Source organism: Onychostoma macrolepis, chromosome 12, assembly GCF_012432095.1.
Source record: "Onychostoma macrolepis isolate SWU-2019 chromosome 12, ASM1243209v1, whole genome shotgun sequence".
Taxonomy (NCBI): Eukaryota; Metazoa; Chordata; class Actinopteri; order Cypriniformes; family Cyprinidae; genus Onychostoma; species Onychostoma macrolepis.
The window spans coordinates 248,476-265,000 of NC_081166.1; the positions used below are offsets into that span (position 1 = coordinate 248,476).

Sequence of the window (16,525 nt, forward strand, 5' to 3'; positions counted from 1 at the left end):
GTGCGTGTGAGTGAGTGAGTGTGTGTGTGTGTGTGTGTGTGTGTGTGTGTGTGTGTGTGTGTGTGTGTGTGTGTGTGTGTGTGAGTGTGTGTGTGTGTGTGTGTGTGTGTGTGTGAGTGAGTGTGTGTGTGTGTGTGTGTGTGTGTGTGTGTGTGTGTGTGTGTGTGTGTGTGTGAGTGTGTGTGTGTGTGTGTGAGTGTGTGTTTGTGAGTGTGTGTGTGTGTACTTGTTTTTCTATTCAGGTGGGGACTTAAACCTGAATACACACAGACTCATGGGGACTCGTGTCACGGGTAAACAAGCTAATAAATCACACAGAATGAAGTTTTTTGAAAATCTAAAGATGCCTGTAGTCTCCTGTAAGGGGTAGGTTTAGGTGTAGGGTTGGTGTAGGGCAATAGCACATACAGTAAGTACAGTATAAAAGCCATTATGCCTATGGAAAGTCCCCGTAAACCACTAAAACAAACAAGTGTGTGTGTGTGTGTGCGTTTTTCTCTTTCTCTCTGTGTTTCTGTCCAGCATCTTCAGTCACAGCTGAGTGTTTGAGCTTCATTCACAGACAGACGTTCTCTTTCATCTGAGCGGACGCAGACATTCTCAGACAAGGCAGCGATTGTGCTCGTCACCAAACAATGACATATTTCTGTTTCTCTCTGAATTCCTGCATATCATTTCTGCTCGGGGAGTAATTTGTCTGTCATGCAGGCCCAGACTCTCCCTCCATTACTCTGACGGCTCTTATTAGCCGAAAGCCGAGCCAGCGCTCCATGAATTTAGCCACTGTTCCGCAGGCTCCTCTCAGTAATTAATTTGATAAATGTATTAATTATGAATCGGGCGATCAGATGGTCGTGTGTCCAGCTCGGCCGGTGCTCCGATAAGTCGCTCTTTGTTGCGGCCGCTCGGGTTTCGTCGGCTCTTATCGCGGCTCACGGTTCGTTTCCTGCGAGCTGTAATTAAGCGCAGGGCCTCGTTTAGAGGCCATCGATCGAGTCAAACACAGGACGACACTCCTCCAGAAAGATCCGAACTGAGCATGTAACTCTATGAGCTAAACCTGCTCAGGACTGAATCCTGGTGATGAAGATGAAGGAGATGAAGGTCACATTTACCGACTCCTTTCAGCGTTGAACTAGTGTCTGTCAAGCGTCTCACACCAAACGCTTCCAATGAATCCAGAAGCTCCTGGGATCCTCCAAAACAAACCTCCTTCATCTGAGGATCCAGCATTACGGTCCCTAACTGGTGAACTCGCACGCTCTTGCAGACGGTTTCCGGGCGTTGCAGGACTGGCAGGAGCTCAAGCAGCGCTGCGATCTTCAGTCCACAGCTCATCATCACAGAGCAGGACGAGGCGGTCAGAGATCTCAGACTACACACACAGCGCTTCACAGCCGCTCGAGTCCTGCTGAGGGAAACAGATCAGGATCTCACTCCAAACCATGAGTCGAAATGAGTCGGATGATTCTGTGCATGAAACATGACGTCTCAAAGTGACGATCCAACCATACATCATCCATCAGAGACATTAAAAATGGTCATTTTTGGTAGGAAATCCTAAACGCATCAGAAGTGAATCACTGCAGCTGAACGAAACACGGCCTCCATCTGCTGGACTGACGTTACGGTCACAAACACTCTTCTTCTGGCTTCGACTAATGCATGAAAACATAAGTCAAGTCACCTTTATTTCTATAGCGCTTTATGCAATACTGATTGTGTCATTTTTCCAGCTAAAGTCAGTTCATAGATGATTCAGTGATCTGTAGTATCTGTGCAATCAGTCAAGCGTCAACAATTAAACAAAACTCCATCGGTGACAGAATAGAGAAAAACCGTATAAGATATACAGTATATAAAAAAATGAATTCAGTTATTTATTAAATGATGTTTCTCTTCTGCTCCGAGTCTGTCAGAGACACTGACTATAATAGAACAAAATATTAAATCATTTCAACATCAAAAAGACACAATTACTTTTTTATTTTACTCAAATGAGTCTCCAAACGTCTGAACCCTGTTCTGAGATCAGACGCCAGCGTCATCAATTCTGTTTCACACGACTGATGCTGTAAATGTTCCTCTGGAAAGAGAACGTTCTGCTTGGAGAAACACACAAGCAAACACATCTGATCATCTGATCGAGAGAAAGACTGGGATGAAGACCGCAGATGATTTCTAGGAGAACTAACAAAAAACAAAAAATCCAGAATGTAGGTCAAAGTAAACCAGAGACTCCACTGAACTCAACATGATGCAGAAAGAGTCAGGCTTACACAATAAAGGGTTGAATAGTTATGACTGAACAGCAGGAGGCGCTCGAGGATCTGAGATGATCAGACGCTGTTCCTGCTCCTCATGAACACACACACACACACACACACACACACACACTGACTGAACGTTAGATTAATTATGATCGGTTTTCTGAAGCTTTATTGCTGCTGTATGTATGAATAGAGAACATTCAATACATTTTGTTGAGAATATTCAATACATTCTCAGAAATTACAGAATTTTCAATGAAACAATATTTTGAAGGAAGATGGCAAACTTATTGAGATGTTACAGCATTAAAAAGACAATCACCAGACACTGATATAAGGCTTTTATCCAAACAAACTGACATTTAATCACATTCAGATTCAGTTGCTGGGAATCGAACCCATGACCTGTGGTTGCGAGCGTCTGCCGCACTGCTTGAGCGAGAGGAACATGGAATAGAAACTGTTCAAGAAATGATCTAATGTAAGAACCCATTTAAGAATGAGTTATTCAAAGTTACTGAGAGAAATGAATTCCTTATTGTTTTAAACACTGTGAGTGTCATATATGAGTTTATAACGAACGTCACTCATCAGACACCAAACTCTCATCAAGAACTGAGTACTGAAGGAGCAGAGCTGGACTCACGTCACATTCACTCGTTAATGAACTATTAGAAAACATGGAAGAATGATCTGATTCATTAGAAATATATTAAAGCCAATAAACATTGATGAAAAGATGATAAAATATTCTCTTGATAAACACAGCTCCTGTAAATAATACAGGTGATTATTAATAAACATCAGACGCTTGTGTTCAGTCCAGAAAGAGTCTCTCATGATGAGGATCAATCGTTTTCACACACTCACACACACACACTCACACACTCACACACACACACACACACACACTCACACACACACACACACACACACACACACTCACACACACACACACACACACACACACACACACACGTTTGTTTTAGTGGTTTACGGGGACTCTCCATAGGCGTAATGGTTTTTATACTGTACTTACTGTATGTGCTATTGTCCTACACCAACCCTACACCTAAACCTACCCCTTACAGGAGACTACAGGCATTTTTAGATTAAAAAAAAAACACCATTTAGTATGTTTTTTAAGCCTTTTGTTCTACGGGGACATAGACAGTGTCCTCATAAACCACCTTCAAATTGTAATACCTCTGTCATACCCATGTTATTATACACATTTGTGTCTCCGTAAACCACAAAAACCAGTACACACACTCACACACACACACACACACACACACACACACACTCACACACACTCACAAACACACACACACACACTCACACACTCACACTCTCACACACTCACACACTCACACACTCACACACACACTCACACACACTCACACACACTCACACACACACACACACACACACACACACACACTCACACACACACACACACACCTCTCTCTATGTGTCCAGTAGGCGGCGCTGTCTCAGTCGCTGTCTCATGCTGATTGGCTGCTTGTTGAATTTCTGCATGATCTCTTTGATGCGTGACAGGTTGGAGCGGCCGAGCACAAAGTCGCACCTGCTGGCGCCGATGTCGTATCCCACCGCGCAAACCTTGCTGCTGACGCTGAAGCCCTCGGCGCGGACCGTCACGCGGTACTCACCGGGGTTCAGCAGACGCCAGTAATCGCCGTCAGACGCTGATTAAACACAATCAAGCACAGCCATCAATATCTGCTGTCATACGGAGCTAATTAAATAAAGACTGTCAGACGAGTGACCGCTGACTCAGGTCAGTTCAGGTTTTGTTCTCATCTGAGAGAGTCAATCAATAACATTACTGGATGTTTAGTGTCCAAACTCCATCAGGTGACAGACATGCTCCTGTCCCATGATGCCATGTGGTGTGTCATGATCACCTGTGCGAATATCGTGATTGATTCCCTCCACAGAGATAATGGCGTTAGCGATTCCTTTGCCCTGAACGTCTCTGATGACACCTTTGATCCCACGATGCACCTGGACAAACACATGAACAACATGTGACTGTCACTCTTATATTTCACTGATTTTAATCGGGTCATGAACTGCCTCTGTTTTTTATTTTGTAAAACCACTTATAATGTTATCAAGATTTTTACATCATAAACCATAATTTAGAAGTAATAGGCTATTTTCCGTGCTGTTTTTGACCCCCCTCATCAGAACGCTCTGTTTGAATAGCTGTGGAGGATTGTAGACTCTGAAGTAAACGCCCACTGCTGTGATTGGCTAATAGCTGTGTATGATTGACAGCATGCATTTCTCATAGATGGACGCAGCTGTGATTCAAGTTAAAAACATAAATAACTCAATACATATGAAATGATCTGTAAACGATCCGACAAAGCAATAGTGATCACAAAATGAAAACAGTTATTTACACTTGTGTTGCGACATTACTGTCAGATCCAATATAGTTGCACAGCATCGTCTTTTAGTTTCAATCTTTCTAAAAGTCCTGTGTCGAATTGTGCCTTGTTTGTAAATGAATCCACGGTAAAATTAAGTGAACAAAGGAGTGAGTTCTTACTGACGCGGTTCATTGATGCAAACACTGTTTTTCCACAGCTTGGCACTGAACAGCATCTTGTTGCCTTCAGAGCATCTTTATCATTTGGTTTCTGCGTAGACCTTGCTATTTACACTACACGTGCAAATCAGTGGGCGGGGCTAAACAGGCAGTGCTGTAGAATCGGTGGGCGGAGCTAAATAGGCAGCGATGTTGAATTGGTGGGCGGGGCTAAACAAGGAGCGATGTAGAATTAGTGGGCGGAGCTAAACAGGCAGTGCTGTAGAATTGGTGGGAGGGACTAAACAGACAAGGTTGTAGAATCGGTGGGCGGGGCTATACAGGCACTGATGTTGAATCGGTGGGCGGGGCTAAACAGACAAGGCTCTAGAATTGGTGGGCTGGCTGCTGATTTAAATCTAGCGGGTCTGTTGTGTCTTGTGCCGCAAGTTCAGTGACGCAGGCAGTGACGATTCTCTCCGGCCAATCAGCGATCAGCAGAGTTTACACGTCACGTTTTGGTAACAGTACGGCTCGCTTGGAACCTCGGCCGAGGTGGTACTAAAAAAAGTACCAGGTACCAGGTACTGTACCCAGTGGAAAACCCCCCTTACACAATGTTTTTGTAGTACAATGACCTCTTATATGACAAAAGATCAAGGGAATTTTGGCTTCTCAGTTCATGACTCCTTTAATGTCTCCATTCCTAAATGAGTTACCAGCCACAGGTGACTTAGTAGTAACAGTATTAACTAGTAACTCTAAGGCAATTTTTACTCTTCATGCTTGTGTGTGTGTATGAATGTGTGTGTGTGTGTGTGTGTGTGAGATCACCTGCTCCATGAAGACGAGCAGCGACTCGCGGTTGTTCTCCCACTCCTCCGGTAGTTCGGTCTCGTGTGGGAATTTATCGCAGCCCACGTACATGGAGAGCTCGAAGCAGTTGGTGTGCAGGTAACTGAAGTCATTCATACCTGTTAACGAACAGCGAGCAGTTAACGAGACGGACGGATCACCTCGATCAGAGTCGCGTGTGCTGATGTGTCCTCACTTCCTGCAGCCGTGTGCCACGTGGCGCCGTTGATGGTGCCGTCTTCCTTGGCCAAGTCGTCAGTGTGGCAGACCCTGCGGCTGGCGTCGGTCATGAGCCGGTGAGTGGAGGCGTAGGAGAAGGCCAGCCAGCGGAACACGTGATCGTCGGCGGTGGGCGTGGCCTCGCGGAGCACCGTCACCGAGCGCGTGCGGTCGAAAGGGAACGTCACCACCAGCTCTCCGCCCTGCAGGTTCCCACCCAGAACGAATGGAATCTTCTCCATCCACGACACCAGAGCGCGCGTCTCCACTGCCACCTGGGGTCAGAGGTCAGAGCGGTTTAGAGCAACCTATTAATGGGAACATATGTGACCCTGGACCACAAAACCAGTCATAAGGGTCAATTTTCTGAAATTGAGATGTATACATCATCTGAAAGCTGAATAAATAATCTCTCCATTGATGTATGGTTTGTTGGACAATATTTGTCTGAGATACAACTATTTGAAAATCTGGAATCTGAGGGTGCAAAAAAATGATTTTTAGCATAAAACAAAAATAGATCATTTTGACCCATACAATGTATTGTTGGTTTCACAGTACTGTGTGATAAACGCACGAAGAAGGCGAAGATAGATACAAACAGTCTTTAATAATCCACAAGAGGTTCGATACAGGACGGACAGGCAGGATGCACACATAGATTCACAACACCGGACGAAGACAGAAAGAACAGACTTGACTATAAGAAGGGGTGCTAATTAGGGACAGACAGGTGAGAGGACCAACTAATACACAACGAGAACAGGAACGACCAAATAAGGGCACACGAGGGAGAAAACACCACAAACAGTCCATAACTGTGACAGTTAGCTATTGCTACGAATATATCTGTGCTACTTATGACTGCTTTTGTGCTGCAGGGACACACATATGAGCTTGTGACTGGTGTGTGATACACATCACTCTCTAGGGGTGTAACGGCACACGTATTCATACTGAAATACAACAAATACAGCATTGTTTTACCAACGTACGAGTGGAACTTCAATGGAAACTTCTGGTTTTATATATATTGTTATTTTTGATAGGAAACAAAGTCTCATCTTTCAAATTATATCCATTTTTTGGGGGGAAATTCAAACAATAAATGACGCTCTTTGATGTGGCATGACAGATCACTGTATAAACGCCTCGGTTCAAAGGCCAGCGCGATCATCCCTTCCTTTTTACTACTAGTTTTAATGCAAAATAAAGATGAATGAACATCTCATGCCTCATGTAATTGCTCAATCTTACACTTAGCTTGTAAACAAAATGTCACGTAGCATTTCATTTACCTCAGGCAAGTCCTCATCAGTGTCCACAGCTCATTAGTTCACTCGAGAAATGAAGTCTAGAGAACAGCAATTCGTGAAACATTAGACTATATACTCATTATATTTTACTTTGCCTTTAGGTGATATCTTAATTATTGAATGTGTTTAAATAAATATGTTACGAAACAAGTTATTACAGCCACCGCATAAATATATTTAAACAACAAATAGAAATTGTATAATTTAGAAGTTAATTTAAAAACAGCAATATATGCAATTTACATGTTTGCATACATTTTTCTAAGTTGAGTGTTGATTATTATATTTAAAAATAAATAGTAATTAAATTTAAGTTTGGTCTCTGTTGTTAATTATAACCTTATAGTGATGTAAAAGGGCTCCCTATAGTTTAGAGCAGAAGCTGAGGTAGATTTTTATCCCTAATAAAATAAAAAAAATAAAAAAAATTAAAAATGTTTAGTTTTCCCCGCTGTAACCATCATATTTGTGTACCTTTACAGCCCTACTCTTTACATATGAGATTAAAAGACTGATCTTATTGATTTAACTGCACTGTCACTATCAGACGAGGAAACCTGAACACTGAATAACCGCACTATTGTCTTCTGTAGAGCTGCTTTACAGCTGAATCAGATTAGTTTCATAAACAAAGGATTTTGTAACTTTTACACTGTTATTTTCCTGTTTATTTGAGTCAAGCTGCTTTGAATCAGTCTGTGTTGTATAACGCACTAAAGAAATAAATATGACTTGATTCTTCTCATATCAATGAACTGGCGCCATCTGGTGACTCAAATCTGTCTGTTAGCGGCTGTAGTTCATGTATGTTTATATCTGAATATATATATTAGTGATGAACAGAAAACCTTTGACAGAAGACTAGAAGCTCAGGAGAATCCAGTTAACGCAAGGAAACTAAATTAAGAGAAACAAAGAGCTGAAACAGATGAAGACATGGATTGTAGATGGATTCTAATAATAATACAGTGTCTTGAATATCTTTAAATTGTATTTTCAGCTGGTCCTATAATTTACAAAAAAAATTAAAATGATAGAAATAGAAGTGATGGACAAATCTAGATCTCAAATCAATAATCAATCACTTTTGAATGAAAATATTTGATCAAATGATCATCTGTTCAGCAAATGTGTTTGATCTGATCTCATGAATGTGACGATCGACTCCAGATCGCTGTTATTATCTGCAGATGTCAATCAAAGCATCTCTGACACGCTTTCATCAGACCTGGAAACTCCATCTACAGCTACACACATCCAGAAACACCATCATCACCGCACGAATACAAACATCACATCATCATCATCATCACTTGGCTCCGGACTCACGGTGGCGTTTGTGGAGCGGTACCAGTCCGGGATGGGCACGTGGTGGTTGTGGAATTTGCGCGGGACCCATTTCCGAGCTTCTGCTTCCCACAGAAGCGAGTTGAGATCAGGGAAGTTGTGATGGATGTCCAGACCGTCCCGACTCCAGCGGCCCAGAGACCAGCCGCTGAGCTCCGAGCCCTGAGAAACCAGACACCAGACGAGAGACGCTCTCACTGCACCGAAGACTAAAACAGAGGAACCTCAGGAGATCTGATTTTAACCAGTGCTGACACAAAAGATGGATACTTTTATTCATCAAGGATGCATTAAATTGATCAGAAGTGCCAGTAAAGACATTTATAATGTTACAGAATATTTCTATTTCAAATAAATGCTGTTCTTTTGAACTTTCTATTCATCTGTGAATCCTGAAAAATAAAATGTATGACGGTTTCCACAAAAATATTGTGCAGCGCAACATGGATAATAATCAGAAATGTTTCTTGAGCAGCAAATCAGCATATTAGAATGATTTCTGAAGATCATGTGACGCTGAAGACTGCAGTAATGATGCTGAAAATACAGCTGCGCATCACAGAAATAAATCACAGTTTAACAGATATTCACATAGAAAACAGCTGTTTTAAATATTAATAATATTTCACTGTTTTTACTGTATTTTTGATCAAATAAATGCAGCCTTGGTAAACAGAAGATACTTATTTCAGAAACATTAATAAATCCTAATGATTCTCAGCTTCTGAGCAGTAATGTATATTAATATTGCAGGTTTAGGGTTTATGGCGACGCACCGCTGCGGAGGCTTTCTCGTAGCCGTCGGGGTTGACGGAGGGCAGCAGGTGGATGCGTGTCTCGTCCACGAGCCGCCGAATGCGTTTGTTTCCGCTCAGATACTCCTGACACATGAACTGCATGAGCAGCAGCAGCAGCTCGCGGCCCAGGACCTCGTTACCATGGGAACCAGCTGTGTAGCGGAACTCTGGCTCACCTGTGAACACACACACACACACACACACACACACATCATCACACACTTCATCACACAACACACACACACACAGGTTTAGGTTGATGCACACGCGTGTTACCGAGCTCATGTTCTCCGGGGTTGTCTGAGATCTCGATGGCGTACAGTTTCTGTCCGTTGTAGCTCTTGCCGATGTTGTAGATGCGCGTGATGTTCGGACACATTTCATTCACCACCTTCATCAGCTGAAGAACAGAAACACAACACATTAACATGTGCTGCATCTCAAAATACAACCAAACATGCCACAATCACTGACATACATCTACTGACAATGACAAGAGACACCGCAGAAACTCTCCGTCACGAAATCAAACAATCAAGTCAAGTCACATTTATTTATACAGCGCTTTTAGCAATACAGATTGTGTCAAAACAGCTTTACAGTATTAAATAGGAAAATAGTGTGTAGTAATGGAAAAATAATGTAGTTGTAGTAATGCAATCAAATTAACACCACACTGATGATGTGTGGAAATAGAGTGAATGCTGTATCGACTCTCAGATGTTCGGTCTCTCTGTGTATTATATTATCGGTCATAAAGATGAACAGACATGCGGCACCTGTCTCATCTCCTTATAACTGTGGTGTCTGAAGTCCAGGTTGTCTGTCGTGGTCACTTCATTTCGTCTCCGGTAATAATTGTTTGGATCTATAAGAAGCATCAAAAACAATTGAGAAAGAGTATTTTGACAGTTGTATGATTTCATTACTTTTAGTAACCATTTTATTTTTCATTTTAATTTTTTTATTTGCTATTTTTATGATTTAATTAGTTTTAGGAAGTGATTTATTTTAACTGTTATTTATTTAGACATTATTAATTTATTGCACTTTGACTTTTAAATTCATTATAAGAGGTTCATCAAACCAGCAGGATCAAAGCACTGCACGTGTGAGTGAGTGAGTGAGTGTGTGTGTGTGTGTGTGTGTGTGTGTGTGTGTGTGGGTCTGGATCACTGCATCTCACACACACACTCTGGTCACCTGGCATCGGGCAGCCCAGGATCTCCGTGCGCATGCAGATTCCGCCGCTGGCGTACCAGGAGCGCGGGTTGATGCGGATGTAACGGGCCACCACGGGTTTGGGGAAGACGTTGAGGATGGGAATCTCCTTCTCTCGATTCGCGCTGAAGATCTACTGAGACGAGCACAAACACACACGGTTACATGAGCGACAGCTACAGTCAGCGACGGATGTGTTTGTGTCTCACCAGATCTCTGGAGCCGTTCTTCAGTGTCACCCAGCTGTGAGAGTCATTACTGAGCAGAACCTTATACGAGCTCACCCAATCACTCCTGAAACACACACACACACACACTCATGAGAACATAACACACACACACTAAACCATCAGAAAACACGACACACCTTATATTTAATCTCTTATATTTACATTGATGCATTTATGCAAAGCCACTTGCATTCAGGCTACAAACTGGATCAGCTGATGCTCTGGCTGCGAATGTAAGCGCAGTGTGTGTGTGTGTGTGTGTGTGTTACTCACGACCAGAGCGAGCTCCGTCCCTGAGTCACGACACCGGTGAACTTCATGAGTCTGCGAGCGTCCACCTCAAACCACTGCAGCGGATCATTCCGTCCCGCACACCAGCCACCGTCATACAGGTCATCCTCGTACAGACCGCCCTACACACACACACACACACCACCATCAGAAAATCACACACACACGTTTGTTTTTGTGAAAATTCTGTGTGACTCCATTCTGAGTGATTTATAAGCGTTTTGAAAAGTGGGGACATGGGTAATGTCCTGAAAAGTCACCTTCACCTTGTAATACCTGCCATACCCTCGTCATTATACACATCTATGTCCTCATTTGTCACAAAACGCACACACACACACACACACACACACACATCAAAGCACATCAACTGGTCACTGGGGTTCCTCAGGGATCGGTTCTTGGACCCCTCCTCTTCTCCACATACACTACATCACTGGGTCCCATCATACAGGCACATGGATTCTCCTACCACTGCTATGCTGATGACACACAGCTCTATCTCTCTTTTCAACCAGATGATCCAACGGTAGCTGCAAGGATCTCAGGCTGCCCGGCGGACATCTCGGCATGGATGAAAGAACATCACCTTCAGCTCAACCTGGCAAAGACTGAGCTTCTTGTCTTCACTGCCACTCCGACTCTACAGCATGACATCACGATCCAGTTAGGTTCATCAACAATTACCCCATCAAGTTCGGGCAGAAATCTTGGTGTAATCTTTGATGACCAGCTGACCTTCAAAGAGCACATTGCAAAGACTGCTCGATCTTGCAGGTTTGCTCTACACAACATCAGAAAGATCAGGCCCTTTCTGACGGAGCATGCTGCACAACTTCTTGTCCAGGCCCTTGTCATTTCTAGGCTGGACTACTGCAATGCTCTTCTGGCTGGACTTCCATCAAACACAGTCAAACCTCTACAAATGATTCAGAATGCAGCGGCACGACTGGTCTTCAGCGAGCCCAAAAGAGCCCATGTTACACCTCTCTTTATCTCCTGCACTGGCTACAAGTCGCAGCTCGCATCAAGTTCAAGACACTGATGCTTGCTCATAGAACAACCACAGGCTCAGCACCCGCCTACTTGTACTCACTATTAAGAATCTACATCCCCTCCAGAAGTCTGAGATCCGCTAGTGAGCGACGCCTCGTGGTACCATCACAAAGAGGCTCACAATCACTCTCCAGAACATACTGTTCAACCTCACCATTCCTGGCTGCTGGAATGAACTTCCCACCTCTATCTGGAATGCTGATTCCCGGACAATTTTCAAGCAACAGCTGAAAACTCATCTCTTTCGTCACCATCTGACTTCATTCTAAACAAAAATACTTTTACTTCTCTTTACTTAATCCCCAGTCTAGCTTGTACTTATTTAAAAGTACAAGCTTAAACAATGCTTAAAACTTGGTATCGCATGCATTTCCTGTGTCTATTTGCCTCTTTAAGATGAATTGCTTGATGTATTCCCCAAATTGTAAGTCACTTTGGATAAAAGCGTCTGCTAGCTAAATGAATAAATGTAAATGTAATGTAAAAGTAAAATCACACACACACACACCAGCACTGGTCATTCACGCTGCTGCTCCTACTGTAACGACCCATCAGTGATTATAAAGAAAACATGTCTTCATGATCCTGTAAAAACATCCTGATCGAAAGTGACACATCAGCATGACAAACAAACAGCGACTCAATCCTGAGAAACAGGAGATCCAGAGCAGCTCAGACGAGTGCGGACACAAACACCTGCTCACAACTAGTTAACAGTCTAGTGAAGGGTTAGCTAACCCATAACAAATATTCTGTCATCCAAACCAGTCTTATTATATCAAATGAGTTTTTATTAATAGTTTGCATTAGTTTATATTTGTGTATTTTCCATTTTATATTCTCATTTTAAGGTTTTAGTAATTTTTTTTTTATTAGTTTTTTATGTCTATACTGTTTTCAGTATTTTTGACTTCATTTTAAGTTTTGTTTTAGAACATTAAGTTAAAGTAAATAAAAATGAGGACATTTTGCTGTGGAAACTAGCTGAAATGAAATAAGTTGATAGTTTTTCATTTATTTTATTTCAAGTAGCAAAAAATGTTTTCACGGTTTCAGTTTTAATTTAATATATTAACCCTCTTTCACACCTGTACGACTTTCTTTCTTCTGCGAAACACTAAAGAAGATTTTTTCCAGCCATATAATAAAAGTCAATGGGGTCCAATGTTGTTTAGTTCCCAACATTCTTCAAAATATATCTTCTTTAGTGTTTCACAGCAGACAGTCAGTCATACAGGTGTGAATGACAGTGAATCATCATTCATAGCTGAACTAGTGCTTCACATGTGTCTCAAAGATGATCAGAACCAGAAAGGTCACGTGTGTTTCTGTGAATGGAGCCGCTGTGTGAGATCTGCTCCGAATGAACCTTCACACGGCTCTTCTGGACTCGTGACACGTTCTGAGACTCACGGCAGAATCTGGGTCAGTTTCACACGCCTGTCGCTCTGAAGTCTGTTTCCAGCTGATCATTCCTGCTCTCGCCTGTCGTTCTGTTTTAATCGAGCGCAGCGGAAAACAAAGAACGAATTCTGTGCAAAGTGGATCCAGATGAGGCAGCGATGGAGCTGATCTGAGTAATATCAGACGCTGGCAGCGCTTCTCGTGAAACCCGCTGAAGGAGAAGAGCTGATCTTACCTGGATGTTGAGCCGGCCCCTGTGCGGCCCCAGACCGTAGTGTCTCATGCTGGAGGCGTGGAGCTGAAAGTCATCGATCTTCAGCGTCTCCAGACCCAGCGGAGGACAGTCTGTCAGGAGAGAAGAGCTTTAACGAGGAATCTGAGCTCTACCTTCATTCTGATGATCAGTGCAGCTCAGAGTCAGAGACACATGTGTTTGTTTAAGAAACCCGACGTCCGCTTCTGATTCAGCCAATCATCTGAGTTTGGGGCAGGACTATCTGTCTGACTGACCAATGACAGACGGGGGAGTGTTCAAGAAAAAGCAATGCTATAAAGTACATAAACAATGTCTCCGCCATTTACTCTCGCAATGAGCTTATCATAATCGTTTGCTACATTAGTAGGGCCCTTTGATTTCCGTGATGCAGAAAACGCAAACAGAATTCAGTCATAAAATGGAATTTACTGTATAACGTGGAATATATATATATATATTCTGTTTATGTAAATACTGTATTCTATATACAATACCAGTCAAAAGTTTAGTCACACGAATGGGAAGTGTGTCCAAACTTTTCACTGGTACTGTACTATAATATACACATAAAGAATATTGGCGATGATATATCAATATCGGTATTTTTAACTCCCTAATATCGGTATCGGCCCTCTCTAGTAAACATGATCACATGAGGTCTCAGCCGTTCTGAATCCAGAATCAACATGTCAAACCTTGCACTGAAACACAAGAACGCTCACAAACTCTGTCTCTGTGTGACGAACGCTCGTAATGTCTCTCCAGAGGTCTGAATCTAGAGCTCGAATAAAAACCACTGCAGGGATGAGAACATGCTGGCCTTCAGCGGACATCAGCTGAGATCTTCTCATTACAACACACATCTGCAGCTCTGAAGACTCTCAGGAGGGGAATCAAACACAGCCCTTACTGTTACTAAAGACACACTCACTCACACACACACACACACACACACACACACACTCTCACTCACACTCACACACACACACACACACACACACACACACACACACACACACACACACGAGCATCTTCAGATACAGCACTGCTCAGAAGTTCAGTTCAGATCTTCTATTATTAATATACTAATATTTTGAGAGTGTGACTGTCATATATATCCAGACAGATGAGCTGCGTTCATGAACAGTGTACTGATCTGCTCATCTTACAGTTCTGATTACTTCACCGCCCCAATGGCACGCAGATGATTTCACACAAATCGTGTTGAATAATCACTGCCTCATGGAGGGAATCGACTCACCGCCGCGCTCAGAGATCAGACCGTCCACGTCACTGCCGCCTTTCACTGCTTTCTTGTTCTTCTCACTCTTTTTGCTTCCATTTTTCACTGCGAATGAGACACAAACAGGTTGAGCTGTATCTGTGTATCAAAGCCATGAGGAACAGAAGAAGCGCTGACGGATGAAAGTTGTGTGTTCGGTGGCCTTAAGAACTGCCATAAAGTTCAGCTGCGTTCTCCACGAGCGGCGCCAGACTCCAGCCAATGTGCGGAGCAGAAGAGCAGCTGAAGGCTTTCATCCGAGGTCACGCCGGGACAAACCTACATCTCATATGGAAACACTCGCTTTCTCAGAGCGCTGCCAGCCTTCAGAAGTGCCACAGTATTCCTGAGATCATCGCTGGAGCTCCTCACACACACACACACACACACACTTTCATCTGTCAAACACCTCCTTCAGAAGGTCTGAACACATGTGTATCTGAATACAGGTTTGATTCAGTGCAGCTCGTGCTGCAGAGTTAATGACAGGAACTTTACTCTCATGCTGTAAGGATGTGATGTTTGCATAACGAGTATGACAATCAAATGAAAGTAAATCAGTTCTTTTTTCCCATAGAACTGAGTTTAGTTTCATGAAAGTGTGTTTGTTCTGAGGCACGTCTTCCTAAGTGTGCTTATTATTCCAGAACAAATGACCAAGATACAAGACACAAAATTACATCAGATATTAAGCCTTGTTTTCTGAAAAAAATAAGTTGAGTTTCTGCTTAAGAAAAATATCTGCCAACGAGACAAAAAGGTTATTTTTTCTGAGCCCACCAGCAGATAATTGTTTTTAGTGTTTTAAATAGTTTTTTTAGTTTTAAGCATAAACTTAATTTTGATCGATTTCTCTGAAAACAAGACATTATATCATTACATCAGTCATTCTGCATCTCAAGTAAATGTATCATGATTTAAGAATGTTTAGATATTTGTTCTAGAAAACAAGACAAAAGTCAATCTTTTGTTCGGTGAGTGTCACCGACAGCAGGGGAAAATGATGTTAAATGGAAATAAGAAAATTCATCTAACCTTATAATTCTGTGCAGTAAGAAAAGAAAATAAACAGACTAATTTAACCATTAAAAAGGCTTCCCACAACAACATCTGCTGATGATGTCCAGTTTGTTGTTGAGTGTAAAGCTGAGTTCTGAAAGCACAGATCTGGAAGATCAATCACATCACGACGGTGAACATCATCCTGACAGACTGGAGAATCAGCAGACCTCAAACACACTCAACGTCTTCTGGAGATTGTGTCTGACGTCATTCCAGCCCAACATGACCTCTGCTGACCTCTGACCTTCCTCCATGGATGCTTCACAGTCAAACCCTCCGCTCATGATGTGATGTTTGCGGGTTCAGAATCAGTGAAACACACCAGCTTCCAGACACTCTCTCGCACCCTTGAGTCC

At 42.7% G+C, this 16,525-nt stretch overlaps 1 protein-coding gene across 5 annotated transcripts in view; it reads right to left on the reverse strand.

Moving 5' to 3' along the window:
* Positions 1 to 1,286: 1,286 nt before the first annotated feature.
* The window catches only part of cpxm2 (carboxypeptidase X (M14 family), member 2), an 18,745-nt gene continuing 3,506 nt past the window's right edge, over positions 1,287 to 16,525 (reverse strand). For 2 of the 5 annotated variants that reach the window (XM_058793730.1, XM_058793729.1), the window contains 13 exons: positions 15,087 to 15,173; positions 13,805 to 13,914; positions 11,092 to 11,231; positions 10,798 to 10,882; positions 10,571 to 10,721; positions 10,147 to 10,235; positions 9,644 to 9,767; positions 9,347 to 9,543; positions 8,553 to 8,732; positions 5,885 to 6,182; positions 5,668 to 5,807; positions 4,202 to 4,301; positions 2,429 to 3,982 (listed from right to left, as the gene is read on the reverse strand). In XM_058793730.1, coding sequence (XP_058649713.1) covers positions 3,741 to 3,982; positions 4,202 to 4,301; positions 5,668 to 5,807; positions 5,885 to 6,182; positions 8,553 to 8,732; positions 9,347 to 9,543; positions 9,644 to 9,767; positions 10,147 to 10,235; positions 10,571 to 10,721; positions 10,798 to 10,882; positions 11,092 to 11,231; positions 13,805 to 13,914; positions 15,087 to 15,173 — 1,943 coding nt within the window. In that variant the 3' untranslated portion in view covers positions 2,429 to 3,740. Of the gene's footprint in view, positions 1,412 to 2,428; positions 3,983 to 4,201; positions 4,302 to 5,667; positions 5,808 to 5,884; positions 6,183 to 8,552; positions 8,733 to 9,346; positions 9,544 to 9,643; positions 9,768 to 10,146; positions 10,236 to 10,570; positions 10,722 to 10,797; positions 10,883 to 11,091; positions 11,232 to 13,804; positions 13,915 to 14,547; positions 14,800 to 15,086; positions 15,174 to 16,525 lie in introns of those variants that run through there. The other 3 variants (XM_058793732.1, XM_058793734.1, XM_058793733.1) reach the window with 3 other exon arrangements.